Source organism: Eucyclogobius newberryi, unplaced genomic scaffold, assembly GCF_026437365.1.
Source record: "Eucyclogobius newberryi isolate DKJ021-1_F unplaced genomic scaffold, fEucNew1.0.hap1 SCAF_14, whole genome shotgun sequence".
Classification (NCBI taxonomy): domain Eukaryota; kingdom Metazoa; phylum Chordata; class Actinopteri; order Gobiiformes; family Gobiidae; genus Eucyclogobius; species Eucyclogobius newberryi.
Window position 1 is genome coordinate 16,037,521 of NW_027315768.1, and position 16,481 is coordinate 16,054,001.

The 16,481-nt window shown below is 39.6% G+C and overlaps 2 protein-coding genes across 2 annotated transcripts in view; both read right to left on the reverse strand.

The window, feature by feature from the left end:
* The window catches only part of pde11a (phosphodiesterase 11a), a 31,396-nt gene extending 19,461 nt beyond the window's left edge, over window positions 1-11,935 (reverse strand). The window contains exons 1-5 of the mRNA XM_072444500.1: window positions 10,916-11,935; window positions 10,199-10,357; window positions 985-1,074; window positions 378-518; window positions 173-237 (exon numbers count right to left, since the gene is read on the reverse strand). Coding sequence (XP_072300601.1) covers window positions 173-237; window positions 378-518; window positions 985-1,074; window positions 10,199-10,357; window positions 10,916-11,704 — 1,244 coding nt within the window. The 5' untranslated portion in view covers window positions 11,705-11,935. The remainder of the gene's footprint in view (window positions 1-172; window positions 238-377; window positions 519-984; window positions 1,075-10,198; window positions 10,358-10,915) is intronic.
* Window positions 11,936-12,919: 984 nt separating this feature from the next.
* LOC140359529 (cytochrome c-b) lies at window positions 12,920-14,052 on the reverse strand. Its single transcript, XM_072444490.1, has 3 exons — window positions 13,922-14,052; window positions 13,316-13,490; window positions 12,920-13,237 (listed from the first exon to the last, which is right to left on the reverse strand). Exons 2-3 carry the CDS (start codon window positions 13,485-13,487, stop codon window positions 13,092-13,094), a joined length of 318 nt encoding a protein of 105 aa, XP_072300591.1. The 5' UTR covers window positions 13,488-13,490; window positions 13,922-14,052; the 3' UTR covers window positions 12,920-13,091.
* Window positions 14,053-16,481: the final 2,429 nt, after the last annotated feature.

A 16,481-nucleotide genomic window follows, 5' to 3' on the forward strand; every position in this document is an offset into this window, starting at 1 on the left:
GACTAGTTTAAGTATAATTTGTTCAAACATAACATTATGGAACAGCCAAAAGTGCAAATTATTTATTCAGCCCGCAGGAATCGTGACATTCCGATCTGCACCACTGTCAATAAAGTTGAATAACCCTGGTGTACTATATATGCTTGTACTTTTAGAGGACTGGAGTACGTACCTGCTGTCAGTGTCAGCACTACACTTGGGAGACAGTAGCTCAAATGACTTTGTAAACTTGACCACCTGAAAGGTTGATAGGAAACATATCACTACGGCTCAATATCGATAATGGCTCCATGATGACAGAAAATTACAGGGGAAAGGATGTGCATAAATCAACACACACATATTCATACACATTACACAGAGAGAAGAAATGGTACCGGTGACTCAATGTCCTCTAGCAATTGCACTGAGCAGCGCTCGCACTTAAGCAATGTCTGGGCACGGTGCATGATCTTCCTGACAATCTTCTCCAGGTCAGTCTGCTCCTCAAACAGATCATTGACGACCTCCAAGAGCACCTGAACAGCACAATAAAGAGGAAACATGTTACTGGATTTATTCCAGTCTCTACAACAACAGATGGAATGTGCCATGTGAGTTAATACACAGCAAAATCATTATTATTAATGCCATTGCATAAAGCAAAATGCTCATCCCCATAAAAGTGGACTTTAATCCAAAGCTGTGCCAATGCAATTTCAAAAAACCCGTGTCTGCATTTGTTGATCTGACTTCTTATTATCTTTCCTTCATCACAAATCAATGTATGACATAAACTAGGTGCTCTGAACTTGTCTCTAAGCCTTAGATCACAGCCCCGTGTAGAGCCCATCCCCCTCAGCAGATGCAGAGAAAATGTCCACACTGGGGTGCATGCAGCTCTGCAGTGGCAGCAAGTGGGCTGAGATCAATACACAGCCACAATGTCAGCACTGGAGTGAGGGGGTGAAAGGGGTGAGGGGATGCTGGCCCCAGAATCCTTACCCTACTCCTGTCATATTCCTTTCTGGAGGCAGCAAAGAGTTGAGCGTTGGAGATGGCAATCCCACAGAAGGGGAGGTACATCTGCAGCACCTGCAGAAAAAATATCACATATATTTAAAAACAGCAATGTACTAAATTAAGCACTCATTACTGATCAAAGTAAGAGGTTCTAACCAATTTCCCTTCTAATTCTTCATGTGGCTGAGCAAACACACAAACACCCTGAGCGGCCCCTTGGATCACTGTGAGCAACATCAGACGTACGCACTGTGGTCACGCCAGTATCACATCCATCTAAGTTACATACTTTGTTAAACTAATCAAATTACAGCAGCAGTTTCTGTTAGATTACTTTTAATTAAGTGCTTTCCACTTGCAATGAAAAAGACAAAAATCTTGTTCATGACCTGTGTAGCAGGGGCGGACTGGATGAAAAAAGTGGATTAGGAGTTGAAGGCAGACTATGGCCACTATGATACCATAACATTACAGTAATATTTACTCCTGGGAATCCTATTCATTGCAAAGGGAAAATAAAAATCAGAAAATAGGTTTAATTTACTTGGCCATAGTTGTATGATATCCTACTATAACATGTCAACTTGATTCAATAGGTTTGTTATATAAACAGAGCTGAATGTTGGTTTGTATAGATTTTTTTGTGAATTTTATGATCATCACCCTTTTTTTTAGTACAGCATGTAAACAAGTACACCCTTTTCCCACATGATCAGCACTTTCATTGTAATGGCACTTCCGGTCTAGCAGGAACTCCATTGGTTTAAATGGAGAACGAGAGAAAAGTCTCGCCACTAAAATATACTATAAAATAGATTTGTTTGTGGAAAATATAACGTTCATGTCCACCAACAAGTCACACCAGTATCGCTGTGTGGACCAAAAACGTTAACTAATTCAACCGGAAGAAAGTTTACGTGGCGTATGCTGGCGCCCAGACGGGCTTCTGCATTATGGTGAATAGCCTACTCTCTGTGGCCCATTTGTGAATCCTCACCCACTGTTGGAGTACCATTGCTTTAAACCAATGTTAACATACACAATGCAGAGAAAACCTTCAAATAGACCCTGGTATTTGAATGCTATGGCCCGGTCCGGACCGTTGCAGACCATATAAATGAATGATAAAGTGATTAATAAAGACAATCCATGAATGGCCCACGTTTAGACAGGACTGAGTTTGAGCCCTGCACAGGACAGTCTTTAAATACATAAACTGAACTAAACTAACCCCACTGAAACTGTTCGGAGGAAGAAAGGTTTGACAAAACGCTCATTCACAGACTGCGCTGCGCTCACGCCTCTCGCATTGCTCTGAGCCTCATGCATAAAGTTTCACCAGCGTTGTTCTACTCACATGGTCAAAGTGCCCTGTGATAATACATTCACCTGACGCAGAGCTCTCCTCCTCCCGTCTCCACCTGCTCTGTCCTCTGTTACCGTGAGTGGTCACGCGCTCTCACCCTACACACTGGGGGGCGCTCTCGTCGATTGTCGATCATTGCCTGTCACTTACTGAATCCCATTGTTATGAGTTTAGTTTATTTTCAATTCATGTTGGTATTTATTTTGTGCACAGTTCAGATTTCCTGTGTGCAGCGACCTTTGGAGCAGTGCACAGTTGCACATGTGCACAGTCTTACTCTCTTTTTTAACTTAACAATTTTACCTCCACTTGATTTTGTAGCCTAAAAACATTCAATAGCATCATTAGCAGTGAACAAAATAAATCCATTTGGCTGACATTTTACCATTTCACTATTCCTACTCACAGCACCGTAGGCTGAAAAAGGGAATGTAGTATCATACTCATATTCTCACATAAATAATGCAAGCTCTTGATGTAGTGTGGTAATAGATTGGAAAAGCTAATCAACAGCTTATTTTGACATTGACTAAGGAAGTGAGAATGCCGTTCACAAAACCTTATAATGACAAGAACTACATTCTACAGCTTCACCTGGTCTGGACAATACGAAGTCCTACAAAATAATTCCTAGATTTTAGGGGTAACATTTCCTCTTCCAGGCCCTTAGTGTAAAGCACCTGTCTTTAGCATCCGGCTGCTTTGCAAACAACACAATGAACACAACAGAGCCACCAATATTTACCATTCTCAGCGCAACCTGAGGCTCCGTTGTGTGATAGGGAAGTTAGTCAGCTGCAGTCGCTGATAAAGGGAGCACTCTGTCACCTCTGAAGACACAATGTTTCCGTTTAGCCATGAATGACCAGAATGAACACAAAGGCCAGCACTGAATGTAAGCTGTACATTGATAAATTGCATTTTTTTTTTTGCTGCTAACAGGTATAACAGAATGAGCTCAAATATGTTAGTATGACAGACTAAAGAGCTAACCTCTTACTCGCAACCATTGATTCATATAATCACATGAATACTTGTCAACTCTAATTGCAAGGCTCGTGATAATTGTAGACCTTCAATGATATACTTGGGAAAGCTACCACTCCTGACATAAAGTGTATAGATTTAAGTCCTTAAAATACACTGAAAGAGGGGTTCCAGTGTTTGAAATAAAACAATATATTTAAATCCTACATGTACTAACTTTATTTTATTCTGAAGAACAATGCAAGAAATAACTGCTGATTTACAACAGGTGACTTTTTTTTACATAGAGTTAACAAAGTTTACATCTGAAGGTTATGTAAAAAAAAAGAATTCCTCCAAGTAGGTAACAATTTATGGAGGACCTTGAGGGGCCACCTTAAAGGGGGTAAAGCTTTGATTAAAGGAGTCTATCAAATACTTTGAGACAATTTACTAAATTAATTTGTAAATGCTTTTGTTGAAAGGCGTAATGGACGATTTTTCGGCGATTTGATAACTCAGGGGGAAGTGCGCATGCGCACTCCCCCGTGCGGACTGATACAACACACACGTGCGTTTGTTTTTTAGTGCGACGGATCGCATCACATCTCTCGTCTCCCGTAGATTTCCGTCTCTTCATGAGTCAGCTCAAACTGTCTTTCTCCGTCTTCATTTTGTCCCGTACACTGAGGGAACTATATTATGATAGATCAATGCGCTTAGACATGCGGAAACGTGCTGCTCTCCTGGGGACGAGCCACACGCGGCTGCGTGTGGCTCGCAGCGATAGGTGCGTTCTATGATTGATACGTGGCAGGACTAATCGGCGGTTCACGCCACGAGGAAATGAGACTCAGATTTGGGCCAAAAAAATTGTCCATTTAACCTTTAAAGCAACTTTTTAAAAACACGATTTTGTCCATTTTCAACCCATCCATCCATCCATTTTCTACCGCTTGTTCCCTTTCGGAGTCGCGGGTGACTGGAACCTATCCCAGTGACTTCGGGCCTTAGGCGGGGTACATCCTGGACAGTGGCCAACTTGTCACAGTCCATTTTCAACCAAAAGTTTATATTGAATCAATGCATATACAATTTTATTTTTCTGCTTAGCTTCTCTGTTTAGCATTTCCGTGGCACTCTTGGTCCTCCATGGATAAAGTCAATAATAAAAGTGAACTCTCAGGATCTCTCTGATTGGGTAAAGCAACTTAGTTCATGTTGATTATTTGCTCTATCTAAGCCAGGAGGACCATGGGATACACGGAAAAGCTAATCGAAGAGGTGGTTGCATTCACGGTCTCTGTTGACTGCATTGGACTTTGCCATATCTCAAAGGTAAATTCACAAATGTTGAACCGGATGATTTCGCTTAGGGACAAGACCTAAGAACTCAAATTACAAAAAATATTGGCTGATGGAATGTTGTGATGTCACGTGAACACAAACTATTGTGGAAGGTAATACAAATTTCAAAACATTTTCTTACCCAAGAATTTATAAATTAATAATGTAAAGCTTTTGTAAATCAATTTATTAAATTGTCTTTTAATTGTTACGACCCCATTAGGGGTCGTAGGTGACTGGAGTCTATCCCAGTGACTTAGATACGAGCCAGCTCATCGCAGGGTTAACACAGCGACATAGACACACAATCTAGTGTTCTTTTTCACAAGGGAGGGAAGGATGGAGTGTGAGATTGACGGGCGGATCAGTGCAGCGTCTGCAGGAGCTGGAGGAAGTGTCTGGGGTGAGGGAAGTCTGGGAGTCCCTACTTAAACTGCTGCCCCCGTGACCCAGCCCCGGATAAGTGGACAAAGATGGATGGATGGATGGACATAGACACACTTCACTCTCACATTCATTCACTAGGGGCCTTTTTAGAGTTGCCAATTGACCAATTAACACATGCATGCAGAGCAAAGACTCTAACCGCTCTGCCACGGTGCATTTACAAATAAATATATTAAATCGCTGAATGAGTCCTCCATAACATTTTGCCGTTGATGATTTGTTTATTTCCCGTTGCAGATTTATTGGAGGGTCCAGCTGCAATCGAGGCATGGTGTAGTGGTTTGGAGTAGTTTGGAGTGGGTGGAGCATAATTATGTTTGCCTGTGATCCTGAGTACATACTTCATGTCTCCACCTTGAGACATTGTGCTGATGTAGTTACTCCTGTCTTCAAAGAGATTTTTAACACCTCTCAGGAGGCTTGCTATGTCCCTAAGTCGTCTACAATCACCCCTATCCCCAAATAGCCCAGGGTCACTGGACTTAAGGACTACAACCTTAAAACCTAAAGAGGGGAAGGATCGACTTGACTGTGCCTCATATAGACCAATCTCAATAAATCACTAAATATGGACTATCGATTATACACCTCAGTTATGTCCAAAATAATGAAACAAATACTCCCAAATTTGATTCACAATGATCAGACATGATTTATTAACGACAAACACAAAATAACATAAGACGATCCTTACACATAATGAACCAAACAAAAACAACAAAACAAAGCTGTAATAATAAGTCTCGACACTGAGAAAGCTTTTGACTCTGTTAGCTGGCCTTATTTATTTAAAGTACAAACCAAATTCAAAATAGATTATTTAATAATAAAAATATTGGGGCTCTCTATGATCGTCCAACATCAAGAATCAAAATTAGTGTCACTTGACAGACACACATACTTTGGAAAGAGGGGTGAGCAGGGTTGTGCTTGGTCCCCTGTGTTGTACTTGGAACCATTGGCCCAATATATATATAATAAGAACATAAAATATATAAAAGATATAAGAACATAAAATTGCCTGCTATGCAGATGATGTCCTCCTATATCTGGAGGAAGTTAAGAATCCCTGGGTAAAATCTGTGCTTACAACAACGTCAGAAGGAACTAATCAAAACATACAAACTGACCAAAGAGGTTAACATTTTTAACTAACCCTTATGCTTTGTACCAAATAGAACAGACTTCAGATACAAGGCCTGGATTACAAAAGGCATAAGTTTTTCACCAGATTGTAAAAGATAATCATATGAAAAGCTTTGATATGTTAAAATAATCCTTTCTTTGACTTGGAGAACACAGAACTTCTATAGGTATTTACAAATAAGAGTTATTATTACCAAGAAATAAAACAATGTATTGAACATTACCGGTATAACCCTCAGAACTTTCAAAGGGAATATCCAAATTATATCATTATCTGGTTATTAATCTGGACCACTATAGAAAAACAAATGGGAAACTGGGAAAATGTCCTCCTTTCTCTCCCATCCCACATTTCTCACTCATCTGTCCTGTCTAATAAAGCCTCCGGGCTAATAAATCTTTAAAAAAAAACTTTTAAATTTTCAATGTTAATTTTGCACAATGTCCAACCAAACTGTAAATGTGTTTATAGTATCTAGTCTATGTCCATTTTTATTTTACAGTGGTTTGCAAAAGTAAACTCGGACTACACCATGCCCCCTGTCAAACACGGTGGTGGTGGCAGCGTCATGCAACAGGGACAGGGAAGCTGCTCAGGAAGATGGATGGAGCCAAATACAAGAAAAATGTTGGTGTCTGCAAAAGACTTGGGACTAGGGTGCAAGTTCTCCTTCAGCAGGACCCTAAACATAAAACCAGAGCTACAATGGAATGGTTTCAAACAAAACATATGCATGTTTCAGAATGGCCCAGTCAAAGTCCAGACCTAAACCCAATCTGCCGTTCACAAACACGCTCCATCAAATCTGACTGAGCTTGAGCTGTGTTGCAAAGAAGAATGGGCTGATTCATGGGCAATTTCATTCCGTAGGTGTGAAAAGCTGGTGAAGGCCCATTTGTTTTTTTTGTATATGATAAAATCATGTATAATTTTCCTTCTACTTCCCAGTTGTGTGCCACTGTGTGTTGCTCAATCGCAAAAAATGCCAATACAATTTATTTAAGTTTGTGGTTGTGATGTGACAAAATGTGGAGAGGTTCCAGGGGTACACATATTTATTATGTGTAAATCCTTATATTAATACATGCCTTATATATTTGTTATTATTATTGTTGTTTCATGTTGCACCTTATCGCCGAAGCAAGATTCTAGTTTGGGATTTTTTGTTCACTGACAATGGCAATAAACCTTTTTTGATGCTGATTATTCAATTCTTTATAAAGAGTGAGTCTGGTCCCCCGCCCTCCATAAACAGTTCATTGCTCATCTGTCATTTAGAACCTGCCTGCCTTTTTTACTTGTAAACAGCCAAATTTCATTTTGGTCTTCATACCTAAGGAAAGTCAGAGTGACTTTAACGTGAATTAAACACGAGTTATTAAGAGTTAAGCCAAGTGTTTTTCTCTACCTGCAGAGTTCACCCACCAAAAACTTTACTTTCTTGCATTGATCCATATCGAATATTACTACTTATTAGGAATTGGTACTGGTTGTTGTTGTTGTCGTCGTCAGAATGTGATATAAATTATGACTATGGGTACAATGAAAACATGATTATACCGCAGCTGTTTTAGTGAAAGAACACATGATGGAGTAGCTGACAAGGCAAATACCATCTCAGCTGTCCGAAGGAAGTCTCCAGTGAGGCTTTCCCTGAAGGGCAGTGGACATCAATAGCCCCAGCAGGAACACATTCATTAGCAGACTGGACTTTGGGGATCTGACTATAGATCTGCCATGGAACTAACAGAAAAGAGCTTCTCTCTAATTACATTCTGTCAGCCGGGCCATTACACAAGGTTACATAACAAACAAGATGCGTTGGACCAGGTTGTATAGATTAGTATATAGGTAAGTGCCACGGGCTGAAGACACTAAGTCCAGTCCCATCTCACCTGACAAATGTGAAACACCAGGTCCAAACCCTCAGCTAGACACAAACATGTATTCATCCTTCACTCAGAATGAAGAGAGTATTGGGGAGCCCTGATCCAGTTACGCACACACAATAAAAACTTTTTACATTGCTCTTTCATTCATTCTGCATTTGAACAGAGGAAGGAGGGTGGCTTGAGTAAAACCAACTGAATCAAAAGATAGCACACTTCACTCAACCAGACAACTGGAGTTTGAGAACAAGTTAACAGTAAAAAAAAGGTTTGTTAAGATGAAATGAGATCAATACTCCTGATCGTTCCAGCTTGTGGCAGCACTCAACAGAAAAGCACATTGAAATACATTGGGTATAAAAGATTTGTTTTGTTCTATTGGGACATCAAATATTCATGTGTCTACACTTACTTCATAGAGTAAGTCACTGCTGGCTACACCACAAACACCTCAGTAAATAAATGCATTACAATTACTGCAATACTGCCCCAGCGAAGCACTGCTTTGTTGTACACATGAGAGGGACATGAGCAGGAGTACTGACAAATTCACTCATCTAAAATACAACAGGGGCTCCAGTCTGTCCTACTTCTGAATTATTCAAGTTTGACCATTAGTTGCAGATTTGGCAAGGAGTGAACAGTAAGAGGTATTAGAATACTAGAATAGATGAAGACCTGTTTCGTTATTGTTGGGTTTATAAAGCCAGTCCAAGCTGACAATGATGTAATATCTAATATATGTTAAAAAAAAGTGAATCTTGAAAAACTCCTTAGCCTCTTGACTGAAACATGTGTCTAATTCCTGTGCATATCATATACAATATCAATAGCTATTTTTCACCATATAAGATGAGACAATGCAATTATACATGGGTTGAACCATAATATTCCCACAGGACTGCAAGCTATCAACACAGCATCATTAGGACAGTGAAGCCAGTTCTATAATGTGTTTAAAGGTCCTATAAGGTTTCAATTTGTGATGGGCGGCAACAGGTTTTAATAAAACAATTATCTCCAGGTAACGGTTACTACTGCAGTGCGCTTTAAAGGGGAGCATTTTCTTAAGTTGCAAACCAGAACTCTGATGCTAACATTGCATTTCATTACTAATTCAGCTGCAGCCATCCTGAGCATAAGAGCGATGGTAATGCAATGTGAAGAGCACTGATAAAGTAAGGAGAATTTAGGTGTAACAACACTGTCACACGGCCCTCACACAGAGGTTTGGTCTTAGAGGCTTTAGGCCATTCAATACAAAGGGAAGCAAGAGAGTGCACTAACATGTTACTGTCTATTTCAGAGCTGTGACAAAGACAAACTTTTTTTTTTTTTTTAAACAAACTATAGCCATGGGGCTTTTAATACACATCACATTATCGTATTTCATACATCTTTAAAGTTGGTGTAAACCCTCATTCATCCAGGAGTAATCTGTTGCAGAAAAAAAGATCTTTAAACATAATTATGAAACTATGATAGAACTTTTTAGCCATTCACACACATTACACATTTTTGGGAATATTCTAAATAACAAAGCAATACTGTATTTATATTTTTTCAATGTGCCAAAAGGAAAATTAATCCTCCCACTCGCAATTTCCACAAATAGCATATTATTGTGAAATTCACACAAAACTATTTAAGCAACTCACAGGTTTCACAAATGATTTGGTGCCAAAGCACAAAAACTTTGAGCTGGTTTTGAAGAGTGAGAGTAATAACTCTAACCCTATATTGGGAGACAAAAACTGACCAAAAGATGGTTGCAAAGTCCAACCACATTTTAGCAAACAAAATTAAACAAAATTACACATTTCAGCAAACAAAATTAAACACTTTAGAGCAAACAGGAGAGATGGTTAACAGTGCATACGCTGCAAACAATACCCTAACTTATGGGTATTTTTTCTGTGATTTAATGAATATCTAACAATACATTTAGCCTATATTAACTTTTGTGATTACTTGCACATTACAAATATCATTACATTTATAAATAGCTATAGATTAATGAAAAAAGAGTCTTACCTTTTCATCGTCTTCAGTGAAGAGTTCTCTACTCGAGGTCTTGTTGATAGCCTGAGCTACTCCAATAATCTCTCCATCACTGTTGCCAATGGGCATGCACAAAAGTGACTTGGTTTTGTAGCCAGTCAGTTTGTCAATTTCATCACTGAATCGACGGTCCTACAAACCCAGGACAAAAAGGTAAAAACAAGTAACGATGTTTCCCTTTCATATTTTGCCTACATTTCTGAACAAACATTTTTAATCATTGTCTTGATTGTGTTTTCATTCAGCTATATTCAGGATAGAATGGTAACAAAAAATATGAATTGCTCACTTATTAGAAGTATAAAGGGAAACAGTGAATGAAGCACTGTGTATGACTTGAGGCTAATACCGATAGTGATAATACTGTGTATTATGATAGAAAAGGTTTCAGAGGTAGTCATCTGGACACTGCTTTTGAAAAAATGACTGTGTATTATTTCAAACAAATACACAAGCTACACAGATGATCATATTTGTGCATGGAGGGCCCGTCATTGACCCAGATCTGCCACAAAGAATGGGCAACACTGCAATACAAAGGAGATGCATATATATATATATATATATATATATATATATATATATATATATATATATATATATATATATATATATATATATATATATATATATATGATATATCTCCCTGTGAGTGACTCATGCTGAACGCACGCTTTCACACAGAAGCACCTGATAAGCGTCAGGAATGTTCACTGTCTCTCCGTGTTCAGCCACATAGCCGATGATGCCTTTTCCCCAGGGGACTTGAACTTCGTCAGAATTCATTGAGGGTAACACTGTGGTACCCGCGTGCACATCAAAGAATTTGGACATTAATGTCTTTTTGTTCCCTGTGCCTTCCACTAAAAACAAGGAGCACCGGTCTGCGTCGACCATAATACAAACAAACACGAGAATTTTATAGCTTAGGCTAGTTAAATCCAAATCATTTGAAATGTCTTTGACCAGTTCTAAGAAAAACTCCCTTTCGTTGTGCTCTTTGAGGTAATATTTAAAGTCCACAGCGGTGGACGGGTACTGTGGGATGTTAACTCTGGACTCCAGCAGAGCGCTCAGGATGTGCGCAGTGGTCGGGGGCAGAGAGCTGGCTTTCCTCAGCAGCGCTCTCCTCCTCATGCTCGTCAGAGGCTCTTGTGTCCGAGAGTTCGCATATTCGTCATACGTTCTGTTCATATTAATCGCCTTTGACCTCGCAAAAGTTTTCCGGAGCTCCTTCTGCGACGCTCTCCTCTGGAGCCCGTCACATTTACTCGCCCAGCTGTCCTTACACACGCTCTTCTCCTCCCGGGGCCCGCTGGCAGCAGCAGCCGCTGAAATACTTTTGCTCGTCTGGTGGGTTTTGAGCCATTTCTCCACCATGCTATAATTCCCTTTTCGGTTCAAATAGTCCTCAAATAACTCGGGATGTGAGTCCAGAAAAGTTTCAACGTCAGAGAAGAGCATCTTTGACACTGCCATGGCTCTTCAGAGGGTCCTCAGAGCACCAAATCCATGAAGTTGAGCGGAAAAAGCTCATATATGATCCCTATGTGGCACGTGGATGAGGTTTCATTCTAAAAACACAACTTTCAGGTTGTTTAGTGTCGGGGATTCCGAGGCACTCGATGCATGTCCAATGTCCAGTCAGGAGCGTGAAGGCTCCCCGCGCGCGCACTTCCATCTTCAGCACATCCACTATCACATGAATGAAACAGGCTAAATGATGCGCTTCTTTCTACATGTTTGAACTGCTGGTGACCGTTTCAGGCTTTGGGAATCACACAGACTCCAGCTCACGCTGATGTGAAGACTTCTTGTGCGCAATGGCGCAGGTTGTGGTTGGCTCAGTGGCGCTGACGCTCACTTCGTCACGCACAGGATCAGTTTAATGGTCATGGCTTTTTGACCTGATTTAGCTTATTTTATTTTCAAGTGAGAATCAAAAATCGTGTTATAAAGTACATGCATGCCCTGCTGATAATGTCTTGCCTATAAAATAAATATTGTGCCAGTTATAGTTCCACAGCCAGTTTATTGTCTCGAATTCTACATTGGATAAATTCGGCTTGGATGGACTAAAGAATAATTTCAACAGTGAGCCCAAGTAATAATTGGTGTTCTGTATCACTAGCAATAGAATAAAGAAATTCCTTTAGAACTCACATGCAGGTTAGTGTGCTGCAGTAACGCGATGCACGCACAAGATGGCGCCACAGGCTGCATTTTGAAAGCAGTAAAAGATTTAGATTTAGGGCCCATAAAAATCCAGACTTTTGACAATCATATAAAAATAAAAAAATAATTATTCCTCCAACACATATTTTACTGACAGATTGTCTGAGGACCTCGCACCTCAAACCTTACTTAAAACAGCATAAATTTACAGTAGATGTTGTTTAGATTGTCTCCTTAGTCAGATTTACCTTTTTCAAAACAAAATAATTTTATAATTTAACTTTTTCCTTGGCTCATAAATTAAAAAAACAGCATATGAAGGGTTAATTTTAATGTAATTTTATTAAATTGAATATATGTTCAATTTGCCCAGTTATAAAACATTACAATATTTGTAAGATCAAAGAAACATGTAGTTATTACTACTCCAAGGTTTCTACAACATGACAGCTCTTGAAACCATTATCCATTTATTAAACCATCACAGTCAAACCTTTTTGTACATATTGTATAGATGGGGTATTTCAATAATTTATTAAGAGTTAAGGCAAACAAAATATGTATTGTGTTGCATTTGGAGGTAGAGCTGTGATACATGCTGCAAGTCGAGAGGCCAAAACCACTGTGGTTCTAATAGTTTACAGATATTGACATTAAAGATACAGAGAAAATAAGATGTGTACAAAGTTCCTCATGAAGTTGCGGACTTCAGATATGCTATGAGATCAATTCTTTCATTCTTCTTTTTGATGCCAGCAAAGATCATCTTAGTTCCAGGAATGTACTTCTTTGGGTTCTCTAAATAAATGTTCAGGGTGTCCTCCCCCCAAACAATACCTGGAATGAAAGAAATCAGTGTGAAAGCCATATTATACAGAAGGATGATATTTACTGCTACTGTTTGGATGAGCTTACCCTTGCTTTTGTTGGCGTCTGTGTAGGAATATCCTTCACCCTGGCCAGTCTTACGTCCAAACAAGCCCCAAAGGTTTGGCCCGACCTTATGCTTCCCATTCTCTTCCACAGTATGACACTGGGCACACTTCTGCACGAAGGCCTTTTTACCCTTAGCGATATCACCAGGCATTTTCTACGGGTTCAACACACAATTAGATTATTTGAATTTGATTCTAAACATTAAGTATTAAAAACAACAAGCAAAGCTAATGCTAACGAAAGGATTAACGTTACCATAACATCAAGTAAAAAGTCATACCGAGCTAAGCTAACGCTAATGCTAACCAAGAGATTATGTTATTCTGGTCAATTTTGACACGGTTGGTCGAAATTATTTATCTTGAACCATTTTAACAATGACATCTTACATAATAAAGACCAAAGTTATGAAACTACATGTTAAGTAAACTCCTTGTTGTCCATTACAAAACTAGAGGTCACAACATACAAAGAAACATGTTCAGATTTGTGGCAGAAAAGTTGACTGTACTGGGTTGGAGGGGAAATTCATTCCCAAACTTAAGTGAAAAAATAAATAAATATAATGTTTAAAGATTGACTTACCGGTCAAATAATCACAGCCAAGCCTAAAAGGACTTCTCCTCGTGCCGGTAGACGACTGAAGACGACCGGAGGACACAAACGTGGTTTCTTTCCGCAAAGTTACGTCAGCTACTACGTCTATGCGTCAGCTGACTCATTCATCACGTATGATTACGACACGAGTTAGGAAACAAGACAAAAAAATAAAAAGTTATCTAAGGTCAAGGATAAACGCAAAACTCTCTCTTTAAAAAAAAAAAAAAAAAACTTATAATAATAGTATAATAGGATATGCTGTTTCTGTTGAATAGTTAGTGTAGTACGTAAATTGTTGTACACTAACAACTATATATATATATATATATATATATATATATATATATATATATATATATATATATATATATATATATATATATATATATATATATGTACTGCGGAGAACAAACAGTCGTCTTACCCGGAGATCGCCACGTTATCCCGGCGGACATCCTAAGATTTTTATAGGAGATCTTCTACTGGGAGTGTTTTTCAGGCTTCCTATGAGTTATTTGTTCTTTTCTTCTGTATCTATCTCTGTATCTACCTGCGTTACATCAATGGAATTTCCCCATGTGGGACAATAAAGGATTATCTTATCTTATCTTATCTTATATATATATATATATATATATATATATATATATATATATATATATATATATATATATATATATATATATATATATATATATATATATATATATATATATATATATATATATATATATAGCGTTCCATTCCAAGCGTTCTACCCTGAGTACATCAAGGACAAGGCTCCTACAGATGACGTGCTCAGTGAATGGATGATGAAGTGCTGGAGGGACCATCATGGGAGGACAAGCCCCTACACGGACAGCACAGAGGCCCTGATCATGGCAGCACAGAAGCAGGCCCTCCACACCAGATCAATAGAGGCCCAGATCTACCACATCAGACAAGACCCAAGTGTAGGCTGTGCAAAGGGGCCCCTGAGACCATCCCACACATAACTGCAGGGTGCAAGATACTGGCAGGGACAGCTTACATGGAGCACCATAACCAGGCGGCTGGCATAGTGTACAGAAACATCTGTGCAGAGTACGGACTGGAGACCCCAAGGACAAGGTGGGAAACACCTCCAAAGGTGGTGGAGAATGACCGAGCCAAGGTCCTCTGGGACTTCCAGATACAGACAGACAAAATGGTAATGGCGAACCAACCGGACATAGTGGTGGTCTCAAGGGGCAGAGGAAAGCCGTGGTGGTGGACGTTGCAGTACCATGTGATGGTAACATCCGGAAAAAGGAACATGAGAAACTAGAGAAATACCAAGGCCTCAGAGAGGAGCTGGAGAAGGCCTGGAGCGTGAAGGTATCGGTGGTGCCCGTAGTGATCAGGGCACTTGGGGCAGTGACCCCCAAACTGGAGGAATGGCTTGAGCAGATCCCAGGAAAAACATTACATCTAACATCAGACATCTCGGTCCAGAAAAGTGCAGTGCAGGGAACAGCAAAGATACTGCGCAGAACCCTCAAGCTCCCAGGCCTCTGGTAGAAGACCCGAGCTTGAAGGGGGAGAAATAGAGACCACCCGGGGTGGGTGAGAAAGAGTATATATATATATATATATATATATATATATATATATATATATATATATATATATATATATATATATATATATATATATATATAATGGGCATCTTTCATTTAAACCAGGTTACAGATGAAAATCTAGATAGGAGGATTTATTTATATTTGCTAATGTGTTTACTTTGTCCTGCCTAACATATTTGTGCTATTAAACTAAATTAACAATAAAGCTAATCAACTCAAAGGCTAATTTCTTCTAAACTTTTGGTCTCATTATGTTGGGGTTTGCCAGGTAATAATTATTAACAAGGATACAATATTTATCTCGTTTATGAAATAGACTGTGTTACCTACCTGTAACACGACATATCTGTACTATCTATCTGCACTACATAAGTATATCTGTACAACTGTAAATGTGTGTACATATTAAGCTTATTTTTAATTTGTATTCTTATTTTTTATCAGATAGTTTATCAGATCAGTTTCAATGTTTGTGAATTTTGTTCATTGACAATGGTAATAAATGCGTTCTGATTATGATTTGCAGATAAGTTTGCAGACGACACCACCCTCATCACCATGACGACACCACCCTCATAGGGCTCATCTTGGACTGGGATGAGTCTGTCTACAGGAGGGAGATGGACCCGCTGATGTCCTGGTGCAGCGGTGACAACCTGGAGTTCAATGCCCAGAAGACAGTGGAGATGATCGTGGACTTCAGGAAAGTCACAGCCCCACAGCCCCCCCTCACGATCACAGACTCCCCCATCACCACTGTGGACTCCCTCCGCTTTCTCAGCACCACCATCACCCGGGACCTCAAGTGGGGGCCCACCATCAGCTCCCTCACCGGGAAGGCCCAGCAGAGGATGTACTTCATGCAGCAGCTGAGGAAAGCCAATCTGACAGCGGAGACGATGGTGCAGTTTTACACGGCCATCATTGAGTCCATCCTCACCTCC

What these genes read in the sequence shown, in the direction of transcription:
- LOC140359529 (XM_072444490.1), bottom strand. Translation starts at nt 13,487, where the DNA reads ATGCCTGGTGATATCGCTAAGGGTAAAAAGGCCTTCGTGCAGAAGTGT. An exon ending in AGACGCCAACAAAAGCAAGG is followed by an intron (nt 13,238 to 13,315) that starts GTAAGCTCATCC and finishes CTTTCATTCCAG; the next exon opens with GTATTGTTTGGGGGGAGGAC.